Below are 27,880 nucleotides of genomic sequence, written 5' to 3' on the forward strand. Positions count from 1 at the left end.
TCTTGTGTTGAAGGAAGAAAGGTCGACGCTCACCGGCAACGGCAACGCGGCTTCGCTCCGCTGAATGCGCATAGACCCACAGCGCCGCTACCCCCTCTGCGATCCGGAGCCCCTTACGGGGTTCCCTCAACGTTTCGGGGGTAGCTCCTGGCGCCCGCCGGGTCCCGAGACCGCAGGCTTCCGCTGCCTGCGGTTTTCCAGAATGGGTCTCCGCTTCGCCGTAGCGGACGACCCTTTTCCAGCGTAGCTTCCCTCTCCCGGTTAGGAAAGGGCAGCCATTACCGTTCGCGCCGCCTCCGGAACCTTTTAATTAGGGTGAAAGAGGAGAGCGCAAAATATGGTCTGAAGCTCAACATCAAAAAAACGAAGATCATGGCCACTGGTCCCATCACCTCCTGGCAAATAGAAGGGGAAAAAATGGAGGTAGTGAGAGATTTTACTTTCTTGGGCTCAATGATCACTGCAGATGGTGACAGCAGCCACGAAATTAAAAGACGCCTGCTTCTTGGGAGAAGGGCAATGACAGGCCTAGACAGCATCTTGAGAAGTAGAGACATCACCTTGCCAACAAAGGTTCGTATAGTTAAAGCTATGGTTTTCCCAGTAGTGATGTATGGAAGTGAGAGCTGGACCATAAAGAAGGCTGATCGCCGAAGAATTGATGCTTTTGAATTATGGTGCTGGAGGAGACTCTTGAGAGTCCCATGGACTGCAAGAAGATCAAACCTCTCCATACTGAAGGAAATCAACCCTGAGTGCTCACTGGAAGGACAGATTGTGAAGCTGAGGCTCCAGTACTTTGGCCACCTCATGAGAAGAGAAGACTCCCTGGAGAAGACCCTGATGTTGGGAAAGATGGAGGGCACAAGGAGAAGGGGACGGCAGAGGACGAGATGGTTGGATAGTATTTTCGAGGTTACCAGCATGAGTTTGACCAAACTGCGGGAGGCAGTGGAGGACAGAGGTGCCTGGCGTTCTCTGGTCCATGGGGTCACGAAGAGTTGGACACGACTAAACGACTAAACAACAACAAAGTAAATTCACTCTTGATAATGGCAGGAGTGCCACTGTTTGGATTTGAATATGAAAGAAAGGCAGAGCATAGGTGTGAACAAAAGTTGGGGCTATTTCTGGTCTACTCTCTTGAGCAAAGGATATCCACCTCCCTTGGCTGGACATGCCACTAACAGAACAAAATGTGAAGGCTTGGATCCTTGGGGCACCATCTCTTTCTGACATATGGTAAAAAAAAAGTAAAAATAAAAATAATAAGCTACCATTTGTGCCAGAATGTTTCCAGAATGCCCAATAATAAATTGTAATGATAATTCCCCATAGTCTGATTTAGAATTGGGTCGGCAATTCCAATTCCAATATCACTTGAAATAGTTAGCTACTTGGCATTTAACATGGTGGCTTGTGGGAGGAAAGCTTTAGAAGTCATGTCAGCTACAAGGTTTAAAAAATTATTCCATCTTCACATAAGCTAAGGCGTAATTATAATTTATTATTTATACCCCGCCCATCTAGCTGGGTCTCCCCAGCCACTCTAGGCGGCTTCCATAGAAACCAAAAATACAGTAAAATATCACACGTTAAAAACTTCCCTGAACTTCCCTTAAGATGTCTTCTGAATGTCAGGTAGTTGTTTATCGCTTTGACATCTGCTGGGAGGGTGTTCCACAGGGCGGGCGCCACTACCGAGAAGGCCCTCTGCCTGGTTCCCTTCTTCCTTATTCTCTGGATTTGACTCACATTTTCACAGTCATAAAAGTATCATTTGGTGCTTAGTTTTGCTTAGACTATTATTACTGTCCAAGAGTTGGACAAGATAGATGAACTAAAAGCACATTCTGTATACATGCTGAACCTTGTCTTACATTCTGGGCAGCAGATCTACTTTTGCAGGAAATGACATTTAATTTGTAGTACATCTGAGCATTATGGTAGGTAAATTCATATTCAAAAGAAAAGTAATGACAAAGCACATTGCCATGGGCATAGCCAGGATTTAAGTTGGGGGGGGGGGGGAGGCAGGATTTATGTTGGGGGGCAGAGCCTCAGTAAAGTTTGTTTGTTCTTTTACTTGATTGCCCTATGTCCCGCCTTGGTTGCGCCCATAAACATCACCCGTAATAAAGAATCACTCTCCTGGTCGCAGAAATAGAGTGGCCAATAACTTTAGATTAATTAACTGAAAGGATCACAAATACCTATACTAAGCTTATGATAGAAACTTAGAAAGTAGTTTTTAAATAAAATCTTGTTTAGCATATAGTGGGATTTTTAAAACTATGTCCTGTAACATATTTAAAATACAAACACTGTAAACTAATTCTAAAGATGAATGTCACTACCACTTTATTTAACCTACAATATGAACTTAACTCTTCATCAAATACTAAAACATGGTGCATCCTAGATCAATAAGAAAGGCTGCATTTCAGGACAAAAGAAATCCTGTTCCAGTAAATGCTAGCTGGAGTTTTTAAGTATGCCAACAATTATTATAAAAATGCAAGAAAACAGAGATATGTTAAGCAATCCTAAAATCTTCTTAAACCACACATTGTGCTTTTCTACAGAGAATTTTAAGATGAAAAATAGACCTTGAGGGTCTTTGACAAGCCTCAGGCAATATAAAGGAAAAAGGTCAAACACACTGCTAAAAAGGACTGTTATCTTCAGAACAACAACTTATCAGCCAGCTTGCAGCCCTGCTTATTTACAGTTATTGGTCCCAGAGGAAGTGCACTTCAACACAGGTCACGATTACTTTGTAATGAGTTTGCCAGAAATGGTAAAGGAAACTAATTTGTAACAATGTGCTATTCCTTGCACATGAACTTTTGCAGACACCTTTTTTTTTGTCCAGCAATGAATAACTAACTTCAGCTTCCCTAACAAGCAATGAAAACAGGAGTGTACTCAAAAACCCAACATACAGGCATGAATGTGTTGAAATATCAGTAATTATCTCTCTCAGCTGTCCATTACACTATTCATGATTATGATCAATTCCCCTGTGGTTGCTATACAGAATACAGATTTCAGGGGATGAATTTGCACACGCAAATTAACACCATTTGGACGAAAATAGGTTGCACCTGTCAATGCTTAGTAACAAAAGGTCAGATGCCCTCTTTTGCACCTAGAACATTTGGCTATTGTGTGCCTTGCTTGCAGGAATATAATTCTGGTTTGACTAAATAGAGAAAAGTGAGCACCATGGTGAACAGAAGAAAAAATAATTAAACCTTAACTGAAAGCTCACAGTTAACCCATTCTTTAAAATACACGTGAATAGAAGTAGCCAAGGCAATTTTGAGTAGTTTTTCAAAAGAAATATATAAAGTACTCCTCTGTTTTTGTCAATACATTGCTAGGCCTCAAAATACTATTTTTCATCTGAACAATAAAAATCTGGACAAGATGGCAATAGAAAATCATTAATACACTTGCAGCTGCATTTCAATCTATACAAAACCCTTAAATAAAAACAACCTGGGAACAAATGTGCAGAATTGCATAATACATACATCATTTACAGAGCTCGGAGTCTGAAATTGTGCTCAAGATAGCCAAGCAGAATTAATCTATGTTTTCAAATAAACTTTTAAAAAAAGCATTGAACTTTAATATTCATTCTAGAATGGGCCATCAGCTGAATGCTACTGAAAAGATAACAAAACTGAGGTGATAAAATGAAGCAATTATATAGATTATATTCTAAGTGAAAGCGGAAACTTCTCAAAAAAGTCTTTAAAAATATTTTCCCAGCGAACCATGTAACACATTTCATTTTTTTACTCATGAAAAAAGATAAATACAGTGATGGGAAGCAGTCAAATCCATTTTTTCAGACAACAAAATCACAAAAAGGAATAAATATTTTTTTAAAAATCATATTCACCATATACACCACTATTCAGAAAGCACCTGTAAAAAAAGAAGAAGCTATTATTGGTGTACGTAAGTAGATGACATTGTCCCCTATGGGGATGCAGATACTGTCACCATTATCACCATGCTCTCTTGAGATGCATAGAGTATATTTGGAGCTTTCTGTTGCTCTTAAGTCACAAAACATTCTTATGAACCAAGTACAGCCAAGTCTGTAATGGAGACAAAATCTTGAAAGTCATAGATCCAGATAAACATCTAAAAGCTCCTATCCCACTTTGTTTCCCCCTCTGGGGTCCTACAAAGTGTTGTTTTCCCAGTAAAAGCCTAACTGCTTCACCACCAACACTCCTTCAAAAGGGAGGGGAAACATTAGTAAGTATTCACAGAACATGCATCTAAGTTGCTGAAAAAAAGGACCAGTTGTTCCAAATGCTGCAATTGTGTGATAAAACAGACTGTTTTCATGTAAATTGCTTGAAGATTTTCACTATAGGCAGTATATTTGTTATATAAATAAATGAATAAAATTGTGGCACCCAGCCAGAAGGTATAGGGAGCAACTATAATTTGGGGATTCTGTCAAGTTAAAATTTATCTGTTTTCAAAGGCCTTTGGAGAAAATGGCTGAAGGCCCGTGGTTTTTATCTTACACTAATATTGTTCTTACTGTTTGATGAGAATTATAAATGAGGTACTTTTAAAAAAGAATGTTGTTCCCTGACTTTTATACAAATGGGGTAGCCCATTCTCTCTGCCAGCTCTCCAAACCATCAACTGCCTCCTGGAGCCCTGTTCCCACTGCCCATGATCCTTACAAATGGAAATTAAACATGTGAAAGGATGGATCCACAGAATTGTGGCTGCAGCAACCAAGGAAAGCAAAGCAGGTGTCAGTTCATTTGTCTTTTTGGTCCCTGATTTAGCTCTACTGCTTATTCACCCCAACCATCAAAGCAGGGGTAGGACTACCCCCTCATCCCTGACATTCAACATGCCTCCCACCATTCTTGCTTTCCCATTTCATGCCCTTGGGGAAGGGGAAAGTGAAGGGGAAGGGGAAAGGTCAAGCAGTCAAAGATGGAGCTAGGGGCACAGGGTGGGTTGGAAGCAGAGGAAGAGGCCATTCAGGTGAGGGGCAGGCTGGTCAAATCTCAACTGTATCCGGCCCCACTGTTATCAGGGACTGGCAGGGTTCTAAAGAGAGTGTGGTGGAGACAGGGGACCAGGGGAGTGACCCAGGAGAGGAGACCAGTGATTTATGGGGTGTCACACAACCCGCAAGACAAGAGCCTGGGGAAGGAGAGAGAATCAGGGCAGTCTGAGGCAGAGGAAGGCACACAGGATGTAGCAGAGAAAGAAGGGATGGTTCAGGCAAGGATCAGTAGATTTTCGCTCACCCCACTGTCTCCTATAAACAGAAAGGACTGGAAAAGGGAAGAGCATGGATGACTTCAATGCAGGGTAAGTCTCAGGTTGTGGACACACAGCCTTTCAGAGAAGGGTATATAAGCCAGAGGAGGGGAGGTGGTGCCACACTGTTGCTGCAACTGCTTCACAGGGCCCAGACCTGTGGACAGCTGCATTCAGGCTAGAAGCATGTGAGTGTGTGTATCCAGAGCACCATGGAAGCTGCAGTGTTTCTCTTGCTAATAAAGAGTTAACTATCAGATGTATGTCTTCCTTATCTGGAATAGATCATGACAGTTGTTTCTTAGAACCAGGAGGGGCTTGAAGAGCACTCCATCAGACAAGGGTACAGAAGCCTGGGGCAGGAGGGGCAGGGTCCCACTGTTGCTTCAACTGCTCTAGCAGGCACAAACCTGGAAAACAGCTACATAGACATTAAAATTGTGTACGCATGTGGTAGACCTTAGAAGCTGCTGTATAGGTGTGCATGTTTTTGTCAAGAAAGAATTAACTATCTGCCATTTCCCTTCCTTGGCTGGGTGTGCACAGGACATGGGGGCACCCATTGACCATCTGACAAGATTCCTCTGAAGAAAGCAGAAGGACACCAGTCAATGTGAAAGATGACATGTGCATGAGGCTGTATTTTTGCAGTGCTGAAAAGGAAGATGTGACATGACTATATGAATATAACAAACAAAGAAGAGAAAGGAACTGTGGGCAAAGCCAAGGCTTTGTGCATGTTTAGCTGAGTGGGTCATGATATTAATTGATTCACAGAGTATAAAAAGAAGGGAGGCTTGGGAGAAAAGATAAGAATTTCATTGTTGAACATAGTGAACTTGACAAAGTGATGAAACATCTAAGGAAAATTATCCAATAGGCAGCTAGAGACACAGAACTGAATTAGACTAAAGTTCTGGGCGTACCAAGTATCAGGTGGTACAGAGAGCCATGGGATTTGATGAGGTGACCTAGGGGTGGAGTGTCATAGCACAGACTAAATAACAGACGCATAAGGGACCCTTCTTTTTATCTGCACCCTAGTCTCTGTTCCAGGAGATTACAATGGAATATTTTCTTGCTGGTGTTGCTAAATTTGTTTAGATGCTTGATATATTGCATTGTAGTTTAAAATATCATATAGCATTGGAATAGTCACATTTGGCTGGTTTCTTTACATAAAAGATCATATTTACAATTTATTTCCTTAGTTGTATCCCCTTTGGTCTTATGTGATATTTTTCATTATTTCTAAATGCTTATCACATTAGTGAGATCCTCTTTCCCTCCATCCCACCCATATACTTTTAAAATACTGACATTTTGAAAGATATTTTGGTCCTCCCTTATGATTAGACTATTTTCAAGTGACTAGCTTTTTTCTGTTATTTCCTTTTACCAAATACAGAAGCAGTTTCTTTTATTTCAATGTATTTCAGGGTTTGTGGCAAATTAAACATTAATCTTTCTCTGTAAATGTCAAGTGGTATTTAAATGTTTTCCTGGCAGATAAATTATTATTAATATTAATGCAATAAAATTGCAGTTTTTGTCCTTTCTTTGATATTTACAAAAATACTAAGAATGTCAAAACAGTTCCATAGGAAAAAAAATCATTGGTCTACCATCCAGTCCACATTAGCATGAAAGGTTAAAAAACAGAAAAGAAAAGAAAGAAAGAAAGAAATGCCAGTCTTAGAAAACTGTGTTCATATCATGAAAGGAGAAAAGTGAAATTCTGTCTCGCTTCCACATTGAATGTATCACTTTCACAGCAAAATTGCCTTAGTAAAGTTCACTTTAATTTAAACCTTCTTTTTTGTAATTCAGTGACTGCTTTAAAATAATGAAAGACACATTGTCATTCTCATAATTAGTTGCTGTTGTACTAAATGAGGGGAAAAAATCTGATCTACAATCTATACAAGCAAGGTCATATATCAAAACAGAAGTAGCTTCATATACAGATCTGCAAACAGTCAAAAAATACACAAGGCTTAGAATAGAAGCCTAGTAGTCATAATCATTTTTTAAAAAATTATGTAACCTCCACCTTCCTTTCCAATTTCTTTGACCGGCTAGATTTATCTCATATTCTATAGCCCTATAAATACAGTTACAGATAGGTAGCCGTGTTGGTCTGCCATAGTCAAAACAAAAAAAATTCCTTCCAGTAGCACCTTAAAGACCAACTAAGTCAGTTCTTGGTATGAGCTTTCGTGTGCATGCACACTTCTTCAGATACATCTGAAGAAGTGTGCATGCACACGAAAGCTCATACCAAGAACTGACTTAGTTGGCCTATAAATACAATTTGCTGTTTAGATGCAAAAGCAGCTTCAGCACCAAGGACAACACAGTAAGGCAAAAGGCTATGAAAGTAGTACTATGAACTTTAGCAAAGCAAAGTCAAAATAAATTTACATTTTATTTTTATTTAATTGCACTGACCATGGAACAAAGCATATAATAGCAATAAGTCATAAAATACATGTAAATCTCACATTAATACTTATAAAACATCCCATAGCTGTATTTAGTTGGAAGCAGAACCCACTGGGAGAAGTTTAATGTAGTGCAATGGCAATTGATCTGTCAGTGCAAGCATTTCAGCTTGCAAGATGGGATGATCCCCATCAGAAATATCCAAGGATGCAAGTAGAACCAGTCCACCCACAAGAATGTCTGTGTCTCCTTGCCTAGCCCCATCACTTGAGCCGAGAACCACTGGAGGTCAAAGTGCAAGTAGATAAAATGGTACTGCTCCAGCAGGAAGGTAAACGGCATTTCCATGCACTGCTCTGGTTCGCCAGAAGCAGCTTAGTTATGCTGGCCACATGACCTAGAAGCTGTACGCCGGCTCCCTCGGCCAATAAAGCGAGATGAGCACCGCAACCACAGAGTCGTCCGTGACTGGACGTAATGGTCAGGGGTCCCTTTACCTTTTATTACTTCCCTCGATCTGGACACTATACTTTTATTAATGCAGTCTAGAATATCATTAGCTTTTTTTCCTGCTGCATCACACTGTTGACTTATGTTAAACTTGTGATCTGATAAGACCCATAGATCCTTTTCACATGTGCTACTAGTAAGCTTAGGTGTTCCCCATCTTATATTTGTGCAGCTGATTCCTCCTGCCTTAGTACAGAACCTACATTTCTCCCTATTGAAATTCATTTTGTTAGTTTGGGCCCAGTTCTCCAATCTGTTAAGGTCATATTGAATCCTGAATCTGTCTTCTGCAGCATTGGATACTCTTCCCAGTTTGGTGTCATCTGCAAATTTGATGAGCATCTCCTCAATTTCTTTGTCCAAATCATTTATAAAGGCATTGAACAACAGGCCCAGGACAGAACCTTGCAGCACTTCACTTGTAACTTTTTTACAGGATGATTAGGAAACATTAATGAGTACTCTTTGAGTTCAGTCAGTGAACCAACTACTAACAGTTACCTTGTCCAGCCCACATTTTACCAGCTTCCTTGCAAGAATATCATGAGGGACCTCACCTGTTCTCCAAGAATTCTCCAGGATTATAGACAGAGGCTCTGAGATTACATCTGTAAGCCCCTTTAGTATCCTTCAGCCCAAGAGAAGAGGCACCTCTTGGACCCAAATATTGACTCTGTGGGATTTATTCTACTGCTGCTCCCAAAGAATCTGCACCTCGTCACCATTTTCAAATGATGGTAGAGACTGAAGTCAAGAGCTTCACTAGCTGGTTTCCTATCCCTGCCACCTGTGATTCAACTACTTGACAATTTATTATCTAATGGTGATAACATTACTTGCCAGTCTCCCACAAGCTACTTATGCAGATTTTAAAATCTTTTGCCATGTTCCTATCACTTGGCAGGTCATTAGTCAATTTGAACCCCTTCTGGCCTTAGCACTACAGTGGTAGCTCGGGTTACATACACTTCAGGTTACATACGCTTCAGGTTACACACTCCGCTAACCTGAAATACTGCTTCAGGTTAAGAACTTTGCTTCAGGATAAGAACAGAAATCAGGCTCTCTTGTGTTGCCACCCTCCGAACCTCTTGGGGAGGGGGAACATTGAGAAGGGCCTCAAACTTGTGTGCAGGGTACAGGTCGTTTTGTATGGAAAGAGGTGGTCCTTAATGTATTGAAGTCCTGAGCCATGTAAGACTTTATAGGTCAACATGAGCACTTTGAATTGGGCCCAGAAACTACCAGTAATTGGCAGTCAGTGCAGTTGGGCCAGGATACAGAGCTACATGGCAAGCCCCCACCCCACCCCCATTTAATTATTTCACTTTAAGAAAATTATGCATAAAGTGCTTGAGTTTGGGTGATTTCAGAATTAGGAAAAGAGCAGGTAGTAATGTTGAGAGCTGCCATATATTTCTTTGCACAGACAGCTGACTTGATAGCAACTGGTAGAGTCTTGAATTAGTTATCCTCTTCCTACCTTGATGGAGTTCCTTGCTGATGTCAGCAGCAGTTTTGGCTGTCTTGACCATGGATTTATATCATATGAGGTTTATATCATTCTGAGAACTGTAGATTTATGTTATGAGGTTACCTGAGCTGACCAACCTCATGTAGGGAACTGGCATAGCAGCTAGTAACATAATCAACAGAGAACACAAGCTCTTACAAAGAAAATGAAACACAATATATCCTGTACATTAGTATTTGAAGGAAAAACATTGTTATCATCAGCTGATCCCAAATGTAAGACAGGAAAAGAGGGGATAGCATGGTAGGATAAGATAAAAGCACCCACATTTGCTCAAAGAAAAAAATGCAAACAATTCTGAGCACACAGGAATTATATCTGAAAATACTGAAAGACTGGCAAGATTATGTAAGGATAGCAAAGGGAAAAACAGAGTGCCTATATTTTAACAACAACAACATGGAGACAGGGGATTACATATAACTTGACTTCTATCTTCAGGAAATTATTACAGATTTCAAAAAAAAAGTTCAAGGAAGCAGCCTGTCAAGGGAAAAGGTGGGGGCACAACAACAACAACAGTGGTAAAATAATCTGTTCATATTTACTGCAAAGCCTGCCCCAAATTCTTGTGATGCCTAATAATATAATAAAACAAATATAAAATCCAATTAAAAATGATAAATAAACAGTCTTTTAACAGCTACAATGTTAGCTTCAAAATCTTGCTAAACAGAAATCCTAAATACCAACTTTCAATTTAGAACACTTTCAAAACTTGCCTAGGGTAGAACTTTATAGAATTCCATCACTGTGCAGCAGCTTCTGGGGCCTACTTATCATACCCTCCAACATTTCTCCCATGAAAATAGGGACATCCCGCTCCATAATGATAATTTTTATTTATACCCCACATATCTTACTGGGTTGCCCCAGTCACTCTGGGCAGCTTCCCACATATATAATAACATAATAAAACATTAAACATTTTTTAAAAAAAAACTTCCCTATACAAGATTGCCTTCAGACAGCTTGGGAGTTAAATCACTCCATACCCTCCAATATTTCTCTGGTGAAAATAGGAACGTCCTAAGGAAAAGCGGGACATTTTGGGATCAAATCAGAAACCAGAATGTCTTCTCTAAATCAGGGATGTCCCAGGAATATAGGGACACTTGGAGCCAGATGGGCAGGGTATAAAGTATTATTATTATTATTATTATTATTAACTGCAAAGTGCCTATATGTTTGTTTAATCGTGTCATCCATAAATACATATTAATGGTTTAAACACTCACATGTAGAAATGTCAGCGGATTTCAGTCCAGTTCACAATTTGCTGAAGTGCACTTTCATTTGTCCAATTGAACCAGACCTCAGGAAAAAACCTAGATTTGTGGTTTATTCTACAGAGCTATCAAGAAAGCTAGTTTGACTACACGTAGCACTTATACGGTGAACTAAATACTGCTATCTTGCTTTAACAAAGTAAATACCATACAACTTCAAAGTATGGTACCTCCACAACATTAAGTAAAAATGCATTTTTAAATGGTGCAGAAAATTACCGCACTTCCTATATACTTGCAAACACAAAGCCACACACACAAACACACATCGCCCCCACTCCCAAGACCCCTTTTGTGCATTGAATCGTGCAGGAATCGATGTGTGGTCACTTCCTGCACTATTTTTAATTGTCAAGTTGCAAGAAAACCCCAGACTCATATTGTGAATCTGTTCACTAAAACACCTTTATACTAAAAAGCTGTAAGAATAAGTACCTGTGATGGGAAATGGGAAATGGATTGTACACTTCAAACATATTTGCTGAGAAATTACAGAGAAACAGCAAAGAGGCTTAGCAGCTGTTGATAAAAAAATAACAAGACTCAGTTACTAATGCGAAGAATGGCTTTGCTTGAGTCCCATGAATGGCAGATCCTCCAAGTTTCCCTATTTTCTAGGGTCAATCCCAGATTTCTGGAAGCTATCCTGGTTTCTGATTTGATCCCAGAATGTCATGCTTTTCTTTAGGATGTCCCTATTTTCAGTGGAGAAATATTGGTGGGTATGGTAGGACATCCCTTTTTCATCAGAGAAATGTTGGAGGGAATGGAGATAAGGAACTATACAACTTTTAGAAGATACCTGAAAGCAGCCCTGTACAGGGAAGTTTTTTTAATGTTTAATGTTTTATTATGTTTTTATATGCGTTGAAAGCCACCCAGAGCGGCTAGGGCAACCCCGTCAGAAGGGCAGGGTATAAATATTGTCATCATCATCATCATCATTATTGAATAGGATGTCCCTATTTTCATCGGAGAAATGTTGGAGTATGGAATGACACTTGCACTGAAGAAGAGAAAAAGAATGTTCTTGATGGTGCAATAGCAGATGAAACCACAACAATGAAATGGGCATGACACAAATTACCTTGTGGTTTATGAACAAGTGTGATAATAATGTTTAATTTGGACACAAAATACCTTCAACATGAGCAAGCTTCCAACTGTACTTCCAGGGAGAAGGAATGGTGGATTGACTACCAAGTAAATACATTCACACTAAAAACAATTCTTTAAAATACACAGTGTTTGTGATGCCAAAAGTCCAATTACACCAGACACCACAGAAAACAAATAATTCTTCCTAGGTGCAATTCAGACTATTAATCTGTTGCAAAATGCTACCATATAAAAAAACACCTTTATATATTGTAGTAATTTACCTCCACTTTGTGTCATTATAGTTGATCCCAAAGTTCCCACTAGCTTTAGCAAGACCATGCAGCTATAATAGATGGTGTGCACCCAGTTTGTTTTTAAGAAATACAAACCCTAAATCAAAATTAGCATGGTAAAGGCTAAACCTAGAATGCAATTAGACCACTGAACAGAATCAATAAAGGCAAACGTGAAGAGTTATGTGCCTAATCAGAGGAATTTTATGTGCTTAACCAGTGGAATATTATGCTTCAAAGGTAACATTTTGTATTCAAATGAATTTTGAGCTTCTCAGGAAAGATGTTAATAAATTATTTCCCTCTGAGTCTCATTACAGTGCATGTTCATCTTGAAATAGAGTAAAATTGCTGATTTTGCAGCAACAAATCTTCCTAAATAGGTTCTCTAACCAATATAATTTAAAGAAATAGAAAATATGGACGATTGTTTATTTCATTAAACCTGCCCAAAATGTATCTGTAGACTGCAGACAGCTAAGTCATGCTACGGGTCCCAATTACTCACTTTTGACTTTTGAACATCTCTTAAAAACTCTATTTATAGTTAAACTCTTAAGTTAAGTTACTTATAGTTAAACTCTTAAGTGGTTTGTGTATATATTGATGGTGAATATTCCAATAAATATAGCAGTGTTTATTTTGAATAAAAACATAACAATCATTAAAATGACTAGCTACTTAAGTAAATTTTAAATAGCCACTTAGACCTATCAACATAAAAAGTTTTTAAGAGATGTTCAATCTCTATTTTGAATTACTTAGGACCCCCAAAGGCCATATAACCCAACCCCCTAAAATGCAGGAATCAAAGATTAAGATCCCTGGCAAATGACCATGCAAACTCTGTTTTGAAACCTCCAACGCAGGAGTGTCCACCACCTTCTGAGGTAGCCCATTCCACTCTTGAACATCTCTTACTGTCAGAAAGTTTTTCCTAATGTTTAGTTGGAATCTCTTTTAAATTTCATTGGTCTCAAATTTTATTGAACCAGGCTATGACAAATATTTAGTTTAGATCTATATCCTCCACATGCTATCCTGCTATTTGACTGTGGAATGGACACCCCCAGAAGATGGTAGAATCTCCTTCATTGAAGGTTTTTAAGCAGGTGGTTGGATGTCCATCTGCCATAGATACTTTAGTTAAGATTGCTTCCAACTCTACAATTCTATGATTCTATGATACACACAAAGTGAGATTATATAACAACAGTGTAAGTTCTATCTTACACTGAAATAATAAAACATCAGGCATCTGGAAACAGGATGAGATGCCACAAAAAAGTAGTTATAAAACAATTTCCTTGAGTAGCGGTTGCAATATTTGTGAACCATTATAACAATTTCTTCAACATACTACTATAAGGATATCTATCAAAGGCATTGATGTAACATTTTAAGCTAAAAATGATTATTGTTAGGACACACTCAGTCAAAATGATGTGACGCTACCCACAATAAGCTTCTTTTTCATGTGTGTATGTGTGAATATCTCCCTGGAAAAGGCCCTGATGTTGGGAAAGATGGAGGGCACAAGGAGAAGGGGACGACAGAGGACGAGATGGTTGGACAGTGTTCTCGAAGCTACCAGCATGAGTTTGACTAAACTGCGGGAGGCAGTGGAAGACAGAAGTGCCTGGTGTGCTCTGGTCCATGGGGTCACGAAGAGTCGGACACGACTAAACGATTAAACAACAACGTGTGTGAATATATACATAGAAAAGTCTATGCAGTTATTCAGACCTAAATAACCAATTTTGTCCAAAACTATTTTTCGAGTGTTGCCCACTAAGATGGAGGGTAGTGCCTACATGAAAATTTCAAACAACATATGATGTTTATACAGTATTTCTGAGTGCTCAGGATAATTTATATAAACGCTCAACCAGCTGCAATAATTCTGCATATGCTCGGTGGGAAGGCTGTGCTTGAAATTGTCTAGAGATACCTAGTGAGCTTAAAGCTATGAACAAGAGACACCCCACAATTCTAGAATCCGCAGTTCTAATACTGACTAAAAATTGCATGCAAACACATGTAACAGAATGCTACTTCTCAAAAAGGATAGGAACCAAATGATATCTAGAGCAAGTACAAAAAGGGGAGTGGATAACATTTTTGTTGCCCACAATGGGTGAGGAAAGGGTGCACTTTGAACATTTACTTGCTGTTGTTGGTTCCTCAGTTTCTTTGCTTCTATTATAATTGCTTTCAAAACAAAAATATAGCTAGTTAACTTTGTCATGTGTACTGCCCAACAAAAAATATTCTAGAGATTATACCAGCACCTAGCTGTATTAACTAGTTTAAATGTGCAACATTGTTTATCACTTTACTATTATATAGATAAAATGGATAAATACAAGTTAGAAGATGATTGAAGGTTACTTACCATTTTAAAGTTAACAAGCTGGAAAAAAATGAACCTTTACAAAGGCCAACTATTTTCAACATCATTATGGAGTATTTTGAAAGCACTTTGTTCTGAGCAGAAGTATCAAAACTAAAACTTATGACCTAACCAATACTTATTTATGACCCCCAATCCATTATGTTCAAATAGGGCAAAGAGACAACATTCCACTTTAAAAACTGCAAGAGTTTTCTGGAAGAAATAAACTAAATGTCAGAAAAATAATTTCATGAAACCTCTACCTCACAAGTAAAACACTAATAAGTGTTCAGAGTTGCAAAACATTTTAGTCATATATCTCTCAAAGATGTCAACTGAAGTCAAAATGGAAAACACCTTGCAAAATAACACCTAGAGAACTGAAGAACAGTCAACTACACTACTCCCTGTGGACATAGAAATCTGTCCTATACTATACTTGTCATTCTAGACCACTAATGAGTACTGCAACTGGAAAGAGAGTTCACCTCTGATTTTTTTAAACCAACAATATAATGGATTGAACCTAGGACTTTCCTTGTCCTGTGAATATTTATATAGAAAAGACTGGATAAAACCATTCTGAACAAAACCAATTTTATCTTGTTCCTGCCAACATCTAGGACTAAGGATTGACCCATCCTTTTCTGTGGGTCTTTAAAAAGATTTACTCTGCTGCTACAACCTGCTGGGTGACATGGCATCTCACTTTCTTCCTGTTAGTAATGAATTATGAAAGAATTATGTTGAAGTTATTGTATTATTTGTGATTATGAAACTGTTTTAAATTGTATATACATGGACATATGAAGGATAGCAATGCATTGCTGATGTATTTATTCTCTTGAAATTTTGTCATGGCCTAAGAGTAACATATAGAGAAAAGTATATAGAAATGAAATGATGATGACAGCGGCCAGAATAATTCATCAGTGTTCCATATCTCTAGATTATGTTCACAGTAGTACAAGTCTGTCTATGCATGTTGAAGCAACATTCAACACATGATGTATACATTGGCAACATCCAAAACATAGACTAATTGAAATCAATTCACAAAGTATGACATTCTTGGTTATCACTGTTTATAAACGTTTTGTGGTCTAAGCTGGCAAGTTCATAGATGTCTGCAACTTCTTATTGTTTTATAAATAACATTCTACTTACCACTCTCAAAGCAGGCATCAAATATGAGATGTCCCTTTTTTGGTTGTCCAAAATACCCTGGTGGAACAGCGGTGCATTTGTTTAAGTTTCCTGTGATAATTTCATCTATTCCTATGTCACTACCTGTTGGAATAAAAATAAGTTAATTAGATATTATTGTAAACTTGATACCAAAATAGAACACAGAGATTATCTTCCTTTGCAATTTTAATAGTTTGTACAGGTGATGAAACATAATACTCACTCATATGCTATGATGTTTTCCAAGTATATTCTTTAATAGTATCTGATAAACAGCATTTCCCAGTAGCAATGAGATTTCAGGAGCTAATGATCTGGCAATGGCAATTACCTTCCCTCAACACCCCCCAATAACAGGTGGTCTAGAAACAAGGCCTTATTAGATACTGTATTTTGCATAGGACCCCATCAGCATGTGTGAGGCTAATTATTATTTAGAATAGACCCACAGTTGCACTGCAGAGCATGAAGTTCAGAGCTTTCCCTAAAGAGACAGTCACATCATATATTATAAACATTTTCCACAGCAAGACACTGTGGTAACCTGATCACCATCTCCCAGATCAGATGGCCAGCAAATTCAACCAGTGAATTGTGCACTAGATTAAGGTGGTACACAAACATTAAAACAGAGCTCCTACAATGGGCTTTAAAATTCACAGCTGCCATGCACAGTAGCTTCAATGGACTGCTGATGGTGGCTAGTGTACTGTAATAAGGGAATAGATCCAAGCATTTGTGCACCCCTATGCTGGAATCCTATAAATTTTGTTCTAACCAAATGCACTGATAATGGAATAATACACATAGGGTTCATCCATATCACTGCATAAAATTGCTAAAATTCAAATCATGGTCAAATAAGTAAGGCCATGGGAGACCTCTTTTTCCATCTGCTGGTCAGCCATCCTATGGCTGCAGCATGCAGCCCTCTGCTTACTTACATTGATTACTATTTTCTTCTCCCTTTGTAATCAAGAGCTCACATTCTCAAATGATTCCGTGTCCTAACTAAGAATGTTGATTTCAGAAAAGCATATATTAGGTTAATTTGACACACTGCTTTTATCGTGTAAATATATAGTTACATTTATATTCAATTACGTGGGAAAATCAACTGTTAATTTAAAATGAACACATACGCTTTTGGTTAGAAATTAGAGGATTACCTAATTCATTTCTCTAATGTTTCACAAATGCTCCTTGTGCACATGTGCATAGGTAAAACACTATACAACTAGAATCTTGGTTTAATCATATACACAATCACACAATATTTTATCAGTACATGTGTGCACAGCAGTAATAAAACAATGAAGGAACTGAAAGCTGCAGCAAACAGTGCATGCATAGCAGTTGCTTGTAAAAAAAGTACTGTAAAAAAAATAGAATAGAAACAAACAAAACAGAGCAGGATTTCTAATGCATTGGCTCCACTTTGCTACCACAACTAACTCCAAATGAAGACAATTCTGAAAGCATCCCTAAATCCAGGCAAATTATCTGGGAGTTCATATCTATGGAAAGCACAGCATTTCCTTTAAGAAAACTGTGGTGATTTTCCTACTTGCTTGCTCTCAAATACCAAACCTGATGCACAGATGCCAACATCAATTGCTCTACCAAAAATTATTTTTCAACATCAGTAAAAACAAGAGTGTAGCACAATTACTTTCAATACTTCTGAGACTGATTACTTTTATATCCTCTTCAAATTAGAATTTGGAAAGACTTTGATATCTGTTAGTTTTTGTTTAACCAAGTTAGTTAAATATAATGCATGGTTTCTTTGCAACAAACCTAGCACCTCTTTAATGAGAAATTGGTCATTTGTGTTTTATTTTATCTAGTTCATACTTATTATAACATCACTGCACTTTTCTGTAAAAGAAAGATCCAAACTACAGTAGTCTAATCTGACAAAGAATGTAACATTTCCTTCTACAGAGAGTGTACAGCAAAGTAGACTTTAATAGGACTAAATCAGAAAGAACTGCTATTGCTAAACTATTACTCTTGCCAAAGTCTGCAATCGCCAGTCTTTTCCTTAATCTTTGGAAAAGAAAAGTGGTTTAAAATAGCAAAAAGACAGGGCAAATTATCCTAAAATGTACTTTACTGAAAACACTGAGAAGTGCTTAAGTCTGCATGGTATTCAGGAACAGAGCTTGAAACACTGTGTTCTTTAACAATCTGAACGAAACTGTTTCAAGGGCCAGTTGTTGTACTGTTCCTCTGAGTAAGTTAACCCTTCATATTTTTTACAGGGTCTGACCCAACACTATTCCTCCAGATTGTGCCTCAGAGGTTAAGACCTAGCACCAATCCTGTGTAGACTACCTATCCTTGTAAAGTAAAGTGGAAAGAAAAGGCTATTGGAGAGATGGTTGAAGAGGTTATTTTTTCTGGGCAGGACTTATGAACCATCCCACATCTAACTCAAGGGTGGGAGATCTTTTTTCTGTAAAGGACTATACAGTGGCACCTTGGGTTACAGACGCTTCAGGTTACAGACTCTGCTAACCCAGAAATAGTACCTCGGGTTAAGAACTTTGCTTCAGGATGAGAACAGAAATTGTGCTCCAGTGGCGTGGCAGCAGTGAGAGCCAGTGTGGTGTAGTGGTTAAGAGCGGTAGTCTCCTAATCTGGGGAACCGGGTTCGCGTCTCCGCTCCTCCACATGCAGCTGCTGGGTGACCTTGGGCTAGTCACACTTCTCTGAAGTCTCTCAGCCCCACTCACCTCACAGAGTGTTTGTTGTGGGGGAGGAAGGGAAAGGAGAATGTTAGCCGCTTTGAGACTCCTGGAGGGGAGTGAAAGGCGGGATATCAAATCCAAACTCTTCTTCTTCTTCAGTGGGTGGCCCCATTAGCTAAAGTGGTACCTCAGGTTAAGAACAGTTTCAGGTTATGAACGGACCTCCAGAACGAATTAAGTTCTTAACCCGAGGTACCACTGTATTCCCTTTGGGTAATCTGTAAGGGCCTGCTTTCCAGCAGCAAGAAGGTCCACTTCCCTTTTCCATAGTCATATTTTCAAGAGAAGGGTTTCAAGGGAAGGAGGAAATTAGTATTTGCCCTAAGCTAATTTAAGATGTTGTTTAGGATCAGCAAATGATAACAATACAAGCAGAAGTAAATCCCAGAGGTCAACTTAACTTACTCGCATGTACAATGAATATGATCTCAACCTTAATATGTTAACAGTAGGTACAAAGCATTATCCAGTTTAGATTCCTTTATAACATTACTTCCAGCAGGCTAACTGCATTAGTGTAGCCACAACAACAATTTTGTTAGTTCACATTAAAGGCTAAATTTTATGGCATATACTTTTGTGGATCAGAGCCCACTTTATCAGATGCATGTAATGCTGTTCTCAGTTGGCAGGTAAATATACAAAGGGGTGTGTGTGTGTGTGTGTGTGTGTTTGTGGGTGGGTGTATTGCTATGAGTTTGTGGGTGCCGGATGATGGGCATAACCAAGGGAGGGCAGCGGGGCAGCTTCCCTCTCCCCCGAGCAAAAAAAAAAGTATTGAAAAGCATTGAAAGTACTCAGTTAACTGAGGTTCTGTGCCCCCCCCACAGCAGAAGCCAGCCTCCCAACCCAAGCGTGCCCCTTGTAATGTCACCGCTTTGGTGGTATCTTTACCTGTGATTAAAAAAAAATAATAAATCCTAACAAAAATCCTATGCCTATGAGCCAGACCCCTCTAATCCCTGGAACCCCGCAAGTGTTAAAAGATAATCAAGTTAGGCTAGCTTCCTGAACCCCTGAATCCAGCAAGTGTTAAAATACAAGCCAGGTTAGCTTCCTCATGAGGTGACTGCCTGGGGGATGGGTCAACAAGGGAAACAAAGGAAAGGAGCTCCATGAGAGACAGCAAATGGGTGGGGCTGCTCCCCCAGACTGAAGTTAGTGACAAAAGGCAGAGTTTAGAGATGAGTTTGCAGTGATGTGGGCCAGAAGCAAAGCAGCAAGCACAGAGAGCAAGCCATGCTGTGACTAAGGAAGAAATAAGACCCATTTGGGGTGTTAATGCTGTGAACACCTCCATCATAAAGATCCATGGTCTCTGCTGTGCCTCATTTCCAAAAGGAAACACAAACCCTGGGTAAGGGCGGAGAACCCCTGGAATCTTGCACCACTCAGCAATTGGGGTGGCGTGGAACAACACATACCGGTACATAAATGAAAACTGAATTCAGTAACTTTATCTAGAAGTTGGAGAAAATGTTCCTCTGAGAATAAAATAGAATCTTCAGGTAGTATAAAATCCTTTTCCTCCAGTTTAGGATCCCACTGTTGAATAGCCAAATTCAATAATTTATATTATATCACTTGAATATGGTGGTATAAGTTTTGTTGCTTTTTTCTACACCCATGTGGACAGAACCTACCAACTAAAGATAACATTTGATGCAGCTGATGAAGTGTACTTCAACCCATAAAAGTTTATGCCTTAATAAATTTGTTAGTCCTAAATGTGCCACAAGACTCTTTGCTGTTGTTTTTATACACAAAACAATCTAGCCAGCAGAATTTACCACTTCAAAGAAACAATGAAACGTTAAGATAAGGGAGGGCAAATGTGTGGCTTGAAAAGTTCCAACAGGTTTGGAAAGCATCTCAAATGATAGCCAGACAAGAGGACAGATGTCAGTTACTTTGAAATCCACATTTCCTATGGTTGTTACTACCCCTATTACAACTACAAAAATCAGATGGTTTTAAAAGTTACTTACTTGGTGAAAATTAGATCCCCAGACTGTTACTGGCCTCACAAGAGGCCTTTTTTGTTTTGAGTAAGAAAGGGATAAATAAGAATGTCAGTCCCTATAGGCAACAATCCAGACTTTGTCCCTTCTTCTCACCAGTCTATAATCCCTGCACACTGTGCTGTTTACACTACTAGTTTCCAAAATCCTAGTTCTGGCTATCATTTTATTGTTATTTATTTCCTTATATGCTTTCTATGTGGTATTTCAAAGAAATTTACACTATAATAAAGTATATTTACATATATATAAATATTTTAAACAGATACATATATAAAAATAGTTAAAAACAATTGTGTGTCTGTCTATCTATCTATCTATCTAGTTTAAAATAAAAACAGCATATACTTAAAATCAATTTCCAATACAGATACGAGCTAGTATTGTGTTTCTGTGTGATGCATGGACACTATAAAATACATGGACACAAAATCTAAGGAAGGTAACAAGGTACAATTTCACATAAGGAGACATGTGTCCAGGAGACTACCAGTAGTAGACATTGAGAGTAGTAATATACAAAGAAGGTGACTCCCCTAACAAGGTATCAAACCAAGAAGATCTTCTTTAGATCTTCCTGAAATGATGGAGAACCTATGGCTCCCCAATGTTGTTGGATTACAACTCCCACCACCCTTGACCATTAGCTATGCTGGCTGGTGCTGATGAGAGTTGATGTGCAACCACATCTAGAGTCATAGATTCACTATTCTTGCTATAAAGGCTGCAGCAGAGACGGAGAGGAGTGAAAGCACACCACCACCATCTCTGCTGACAAGCCAGCTCCTATTTCTATCAATTGTCATCTAGCAGCAGACATTTCACCATGATGCAAAAGAAATGAAAAGGTTCACATTAGCTCTGCTCTGAGGGACCAGAAACTATAGGTTTCCCACTCCTCACATTATCTCCATTTCAAGTGGTCCTTACAAAACCTTCTGCCTGACTTTTGCTTTTTTCCTCCTCCCTTCCAAACACATTTGTGTCATGTCATTAGGATGATAAGCCTGAGTGGAGGGACTGTCATATGACTGATCTTTGTAAGTCTATCTGGGAACCTTTTTTGGCTGAACAGCAGGTTAAAAATGCTTCAGATAAATAAATAAAAGTCTTGATTCCACAAGCAAAATGTCAATCCTCTTCCATATGATAAAAGAAAGTGAGCTGCTACCAAAAACTTAGGCTTCAAGCAGTACTCCCACAAGTCTCTTTTAAAAGACAGCATCATGAAACTCATCCCTGCATAACTGAGGTGGAGTATGACCTCACTGCAGGTAGACTGTGTTCTCCGCTTTAATTTTTTTTTTAATCCAAAGAAACTGCAGATAACTAAACTTCTGCCCCCACTTCAAGTTAATGAAATTCTAAGACATTCCTCCAGATGTGAAGGAGAATAGCCCTGATATATAGCAACTACAAAAAGTGCCAAAGCGTCATGTTAACACTGCTAGGCTTAATTGGCACTGTAGGGCAATGTTTACCTCAGTAGAATGAGAAGGAAATTATTTAAAAGCACATAATAGCAATGAATGGGGAAACTGCACTACAATAATGGCCTAGACACAGTCAAAGAGGTCCCAGTGACACTCATACAACTGCATTCTATATACAGCTTTCACAATTTACATGGTATTGGGGAAAAACCTCTATAATTCCCGCACACAAAACACAATATTCTGTTGCAAGGAAAATGCAATACCCCCACAAAAGAAGTGTTATCTTGATAAAATAGATTAGATCCTCTTGGAATATGGGACTCTCTCTACTTTTACTGCACATGTCAATATAATTTTTTTAAGGGCCCAACTCTCCCCCCTTGCTTCAGATTTTTTTTTTACAAAAAATGAAAATCCATTTTATGTACAGTGAGGTAAGATCTGAACAAAGCTCTTTAGGGTGCAGTCCCGCAGACATTAACCTTTGAACAAAGCAGGACTTATTTCTAAATAGACATGTCAAGGATTGCGGTGTCTGCCAGTTTGACATTCTAATACAGTATACATCTAGAAATGTAAACTGTACTAAATTAGTGAAATACGTGGGGCCTTCGAGAAAAACTAGAATTCAGGAGGGTCAAAATGCATTTTATTCATGGTGGCATAGCTATGATTAGGCACTGCTCCCAAAGCGTGAAGATGGTGCAAAATAGTTCTGATGCTAAATATGAGATTTACAAAATTGTGTGAACAGCTCTCCTCCCTCTCATGCTTTTACTAATTTTCACACCTCTCTGCATATTTATATACATCACCCAACAGAGCAAGATGTATTTCTCTCATTCAAAATGCCTTAGTCTGAGGCTATAAAAGTTTGCAACTTCACACCCTACTTAATAGCAAGCAACTTAATCCCCATCAGTAGGATATTTATAAATTTATACATCAGTATGTTACCTTCGGAGGGCAAACCTTAATCTCTCTGTACCTCCTTCCTCTTACATATTTGAACTGTCAGCATGATCCCTTTTAAAAACGACTGCAATCCGATGCACATCTATATGGAGCAAGTCCTTCAGCAATGCTTTCCTCTGGGGTTAAACATAATCAAACTCCTCCAGACTGGGCTGCGATTTCTGAAGGACAGAGCAACCCTAAACATGTTTACTCAGCTCCCCTGTACGTCTGCACAGGATTGCAATCCAAGTGGATCCCCGAATTGCTTTTCTGGCTGTTTTCCGGCCCTCGTCGACTCCCCACCACCATTACCTCATACCTTGTGAAATGTGCCCTAAACCTCCCTGTGCCCTAAACCTCCGTTCTCCTCAGCGGGGTGTTTGTGCCTAAGCTAGCGGGGGCCTCCTTTTCTGCCTCACCAAAGTGGGGGGTCTGACCCCTCAGATATCCCCTTTATGAGCAGGCTTCCTTCCGACCCCCGCATTCCAGCAGGGCGACGCTTCCCTTGCCTTCTGGGCAGGGCTTCCTCACACAGCTCCTTCTGTCCCCCCACAAGGTCGTCCCCCGCCAAAGCCTCAGCGGGGCCCCAAATTCCCTCGGTGGTTCCCTCTGCCAAGGCCGCACCCCCCTGCCGCCTAAACCAGGGCTGTTTCCACCGCCCGTCGCTCGCTTCCATAGACTCCAGCCAGCTCTTCCTGCCTTCGCCTCCCTCGCCCCCCAACCCCACGCCGCCCGGGACTGCCGCTAGAATAATAACTGACCCGTTTCTGCCGTCTTGCTCCTCTCCGCCATGTTTGTTTTCATCCCTTCATTTCCCTCCCCCTCCCTCCGCGAGACGCTGTCCGGACGTCACCATGGCAACGCACGTCACAGCCAGGGGAGTCCCCCTTTTCTTTTGCTCCTCCTGGAAAGCTGAGCGGCGCGAGGGAGGGGAAAGGGGTTAGCCAGAGCCCAGAGAGGCGACGGCGACCAGTTCCAGGCGACTCTCTGAGGAAGGCTCATGTCCAAAGGCACGCTGGCACGGGAACGAATAAGCCCCGTTAAGCACAGTGGAGGTTGCTTCCAAGTAAACATGCCACAGGTTCGAGCCGCATGGCTAAATATCTGTGCCTAAGCTTTGCCGCGCTTACTCGGACGTTAAGCCCTACCGAGTTCAACAGGAATTTCGCACGCATCACCCGAACTGCACGATAACCCTTTCCGAATATACCCTGTGCTTGGGGTTTAAGAGGCGAAACTCCAGCCATACCCGCCAACTCTATAGGGCTGAGGAATCCGGATTTATGTATAAGCTAAGCAAGCTACAGCTTAGGGCTCTGCTCTCTTGGGGGCCCCAAAAAAATTTAAAGGAAAAAAAAACCTGGATGTACATTTCCAAAATATAAGGTAAAAAACAAAATAAAACCTACATACAGTAACAGTGTTTTGTGTTGTGTAGGCTCCTATGATGTTAGTAATGGGCCCTGCCTGCTAGCCTGCTCCCTAAAAATACCACTGGTTTGCTCGTTTTTATATATGTATTAGGGTGCCTACATTCTGCAGGTGCAAATGGCTTTAGATACCTGTTAGGTCCATAAGTTACCATATAGCATATATTCAACACAAAAAACAATGACAATTTGTTGTTGACAAAGGACAGCTGGACATATAAAGGGCCCCATTACCTTCAGTAGCTTTGGGTCTCATGAAACCTAAATCTGGCCCTGGGTTTAGAGGACTAAACTCCAGTCATAGGCACCAGCTCTATAGGGCTGAGGTGTCTTCAGCCCTTCCCATGAGCCCCCCCATTTCTGTTGGGACAGAGCTGAGCCCCCATTCTTGAGGGGGCAGAGGAGGCCGAGCACGACAGTCATGCACATGACTCACATTGGGGGCCCCCTAAATCCAGGGCACCTCTCCCACCATGCTGCCACCCCCACCTGCTCACACCTGCCATCGCCAACGTCGCTCCCCAGCCAAAGTTGATGGGCATTGCCATTCAATATTTATATACTTATATATCTGTCACATAGTTATGATTAGCAATCATGGTGCAGGAATATGCTATGCACAATTGACATAACAAATCTTGATAATCTGTCCTTCCCTCTTTGTTGGAAGTCTTGGCTGTTTGTACAAAATGCCCTTAAACTGGTTTCTGCTTATGTGCTCTAAGTTTGTGGACGAGTGGACTGACAGATGTAGACCCTTTCTGTATACCTTATTGAATTATACTACTTTGAGAGTTTATTGGCTGCAGAGTTATCCAAGATCCCATCCTCTGTTGCACGATGTGAGGGCAGAAAGTGGGTAGAGGGAAGCCATCTTGGCCTGTCCTTTGACTCCAATAGGAATGTTTTAATACTGTCTCCTTTGCAAGTGTAATATTACACACTGCGGAGCTTGGAAACAAGCTTTAATTCAGCCAATGATTTTTCTTAAGCTCTATTCTTGCCCTGCTCTTGCCCTTTTTGGCTTTGGCATTGGGAATGCTTCGTGGGCATTCTGGTAGCACAAGAATATAACTCCTCTAATGTTAATCTCCCCCACCTGTGTAGCGCTGTGCTCCACTGTCTCAAGAGTGCCTAGACGCTATCCTATCCTGTTCCTGCTCTGTCACACGTAGCTCACAGTTGGAATGTCCTATTGGAGAGTGAGCCTTCTAGAAAGTAAATTTTAACATGGCATGTGGCCTTAAACATCAAAACCGTGCATTTTATTTTCTTGCTGATCATGTAGGTCTTCTCTTTTTAGATTTTTATCTGACAAACATTTCCACACACAATAAAAGTGACGTCCATGTGGGGAAGATGAACAGCTGAGTCAGCTCTGCTGGGATTTTAGCATGTGGGTCAAGTGAGTTGAAGGATTTCAAGCATGAATCTTACGGCTAAACAAGAAAAAACAAACACATTGCTCTGTTCAGAGGCAAATCAAAAGCACTAAAATAGATTCATTGATTATAAAAGAATCCTTATTTGAAATAGTATTTGTGTATAGTTACAAAAGTGGTCAATAAACAAAGAATCATAAAGTTGGAAGGGACTCAAAACGTCATCTAGTCCAATCCCCCTAGCAATCCAGGAACCACAACTAAAGAATCCCTGACAGGTAGCCATCCAACCTCTGTTCAAAAACCTCCAATGAAGGAGAGTCCACTGTTCACTTTTTTAAAACCAACAACAAGAGCACCATTAATTTAGATTATCATACAGCATCATGTTTCTGTAGGAGTGTATTGTGGTAAAGAGAGCAGTTCTGACATGTGGGAAAGACTGGTAGAGCAGGGGTCGGCAAGGTATACCTCGCCTGGGCTGGTTCACTCCAGCGGAAATCCCTCCATGGGGTGGATCATGTGTGTGTGAGTGCGCCCACCCGCAATTTCTGGTATCTGCGCAGATGCGATTTCCGGTGCCACGGAAGCGAGTCCCCGCACCACGCTGTGCTGCGCCGGTTTAGCGCAGAGCATGGGGACTCGCCGAGCAGGCGGCTCAGTTCATGGGTGGTTCGTGGGCCAGTTAAACGACCCCTGTGGGCCACTTGTGGCCCATGGGCCTTAGGTTGCCTACCCCTGTGGTAGAGCATCTACTCTGCAGGCAAAAGGTCTCAGGTTCATTCAAGCCCCACCATCTCCAGGTAGGACTGGGAAAGTGTTCTTGCCTGAAACCTGGAGAGCTGCTACCACACAATGTAGTGTCTGGACCAATGGCCTGATTTGGTATAAGATGGCTTTGTATATTCCTATGTTACTGTATTTGAAGCAACCTACAATCTGCATTTTCACAAAAGGGAACAAAAAAAACGAAAAATTCCAGGATTACCTTTGCATTTATTTTCTTCTGAGAGAATAATACTGTAAAAATATTTACTCTGAAGAGTCAGACTCTAATGTTTAGAGTCTAAATAAACTTCCAAAAATCATAGACTGATCATAACCTTCCAAGATAAAAATTATTAAAACCAAGTAAACTGTGTACACAGGGGAGGTGCTATGTACGACCTGCATGGATACATTAAACGAACACCCTCTCTAGTGGCTCCTCTCTAACAGCCAAATGGTCTCCAGATATAGATTGCCTCCAAACAAGTCAGAAAAATATAAATTCATGGCTGGGTAAGCACAGAAATTACCATTCTCTCTTTGGAATCAGTGGTTTAATCTGATTGCAGTTATACAAAAAAGTAATTCATCCCAGGCAGTACAACAGGACAACTATATAAACAACAGTCTTATGTTTTATAAGAGTTTCCAACAAAATGACACTTGGTTGAGGTGTTGGTATCTAGCCTGAATATATACACAAAAGTCCATATAACTGCCCAGTGTATCTCCTGTTCATCTTTTCACATTAACAACACAACAGAAGTGGTTGTGCCTCTAGTGGAATAGTCCAAACTATGATTTGGTGTATTATTATTGCAGTATTATTATTATTAGTATTAGTATTAGTATTAGTATTCCCATTGTGGTTATAACCACAAGTGGTCAGATGTTGCAACCTGGTGTGTGTGTGCTGCATTGGGATACTGGCTGTCAGTCCAAAGAACTAGAGATGACTGAATGAATCCAGGGCAGGCATAGATCCAGACACTGCAAACAAGCAGCCACTGGCAGGTAGTAGTCCAATATAGGCAAAAGGCCAGGTTTCAAAAGAAGCAA

The 27,880-nt window shown here is 40.1% G+C and overlaps 1 protein-coding gene across 2 annotated transcripts in view; it reads right to left on the reverse strand.

Annotated features, from left to right (window-relative positions):
* The window catches only part of BEND5 (BEN domain containing 5), a 736,551-nt gene extending 711,979 nt beyond the window's left edge, over window positions 1–24,572 (reverse strand). The window contains exons 1-2 of one of the 2 annotated variants that reach the window (XM_083742456.1): window positions 24,003–24,572; window positions 16,051–16,173 (exon numbers count right to left, since the gene is read on the reverse strand). In XM_083742456.1, the coding sequence (XP_083598582.1) occupies window positions 16,051–16,173; window positions 24,003–24,045 (166 nt within the window). In that variant the 5' untranslated portion in view covers window positions 24,046–24,572. The remainder of the gene's footprint in view (window positions 1–16,050; window positions 16,174–24,002) is intronic. The other variant, XM_083742460.1, reaches the window with a different exon arrangement.
* Between the last annotated feature and the right edge of the window lie 3,308 nt (window positions 24,573–27,880).

Source organism: Podarcis gaigeae (assembly GCF_964106915.1).
Source record: "Podarcis gaigeae genome assembly, chromosome: 6".
NCBI lineage: Eukaryota > Metazoa > Chordata > Lepidosauria > Squamata > Lacertidae > Podarcis > Podarcis gaigeae.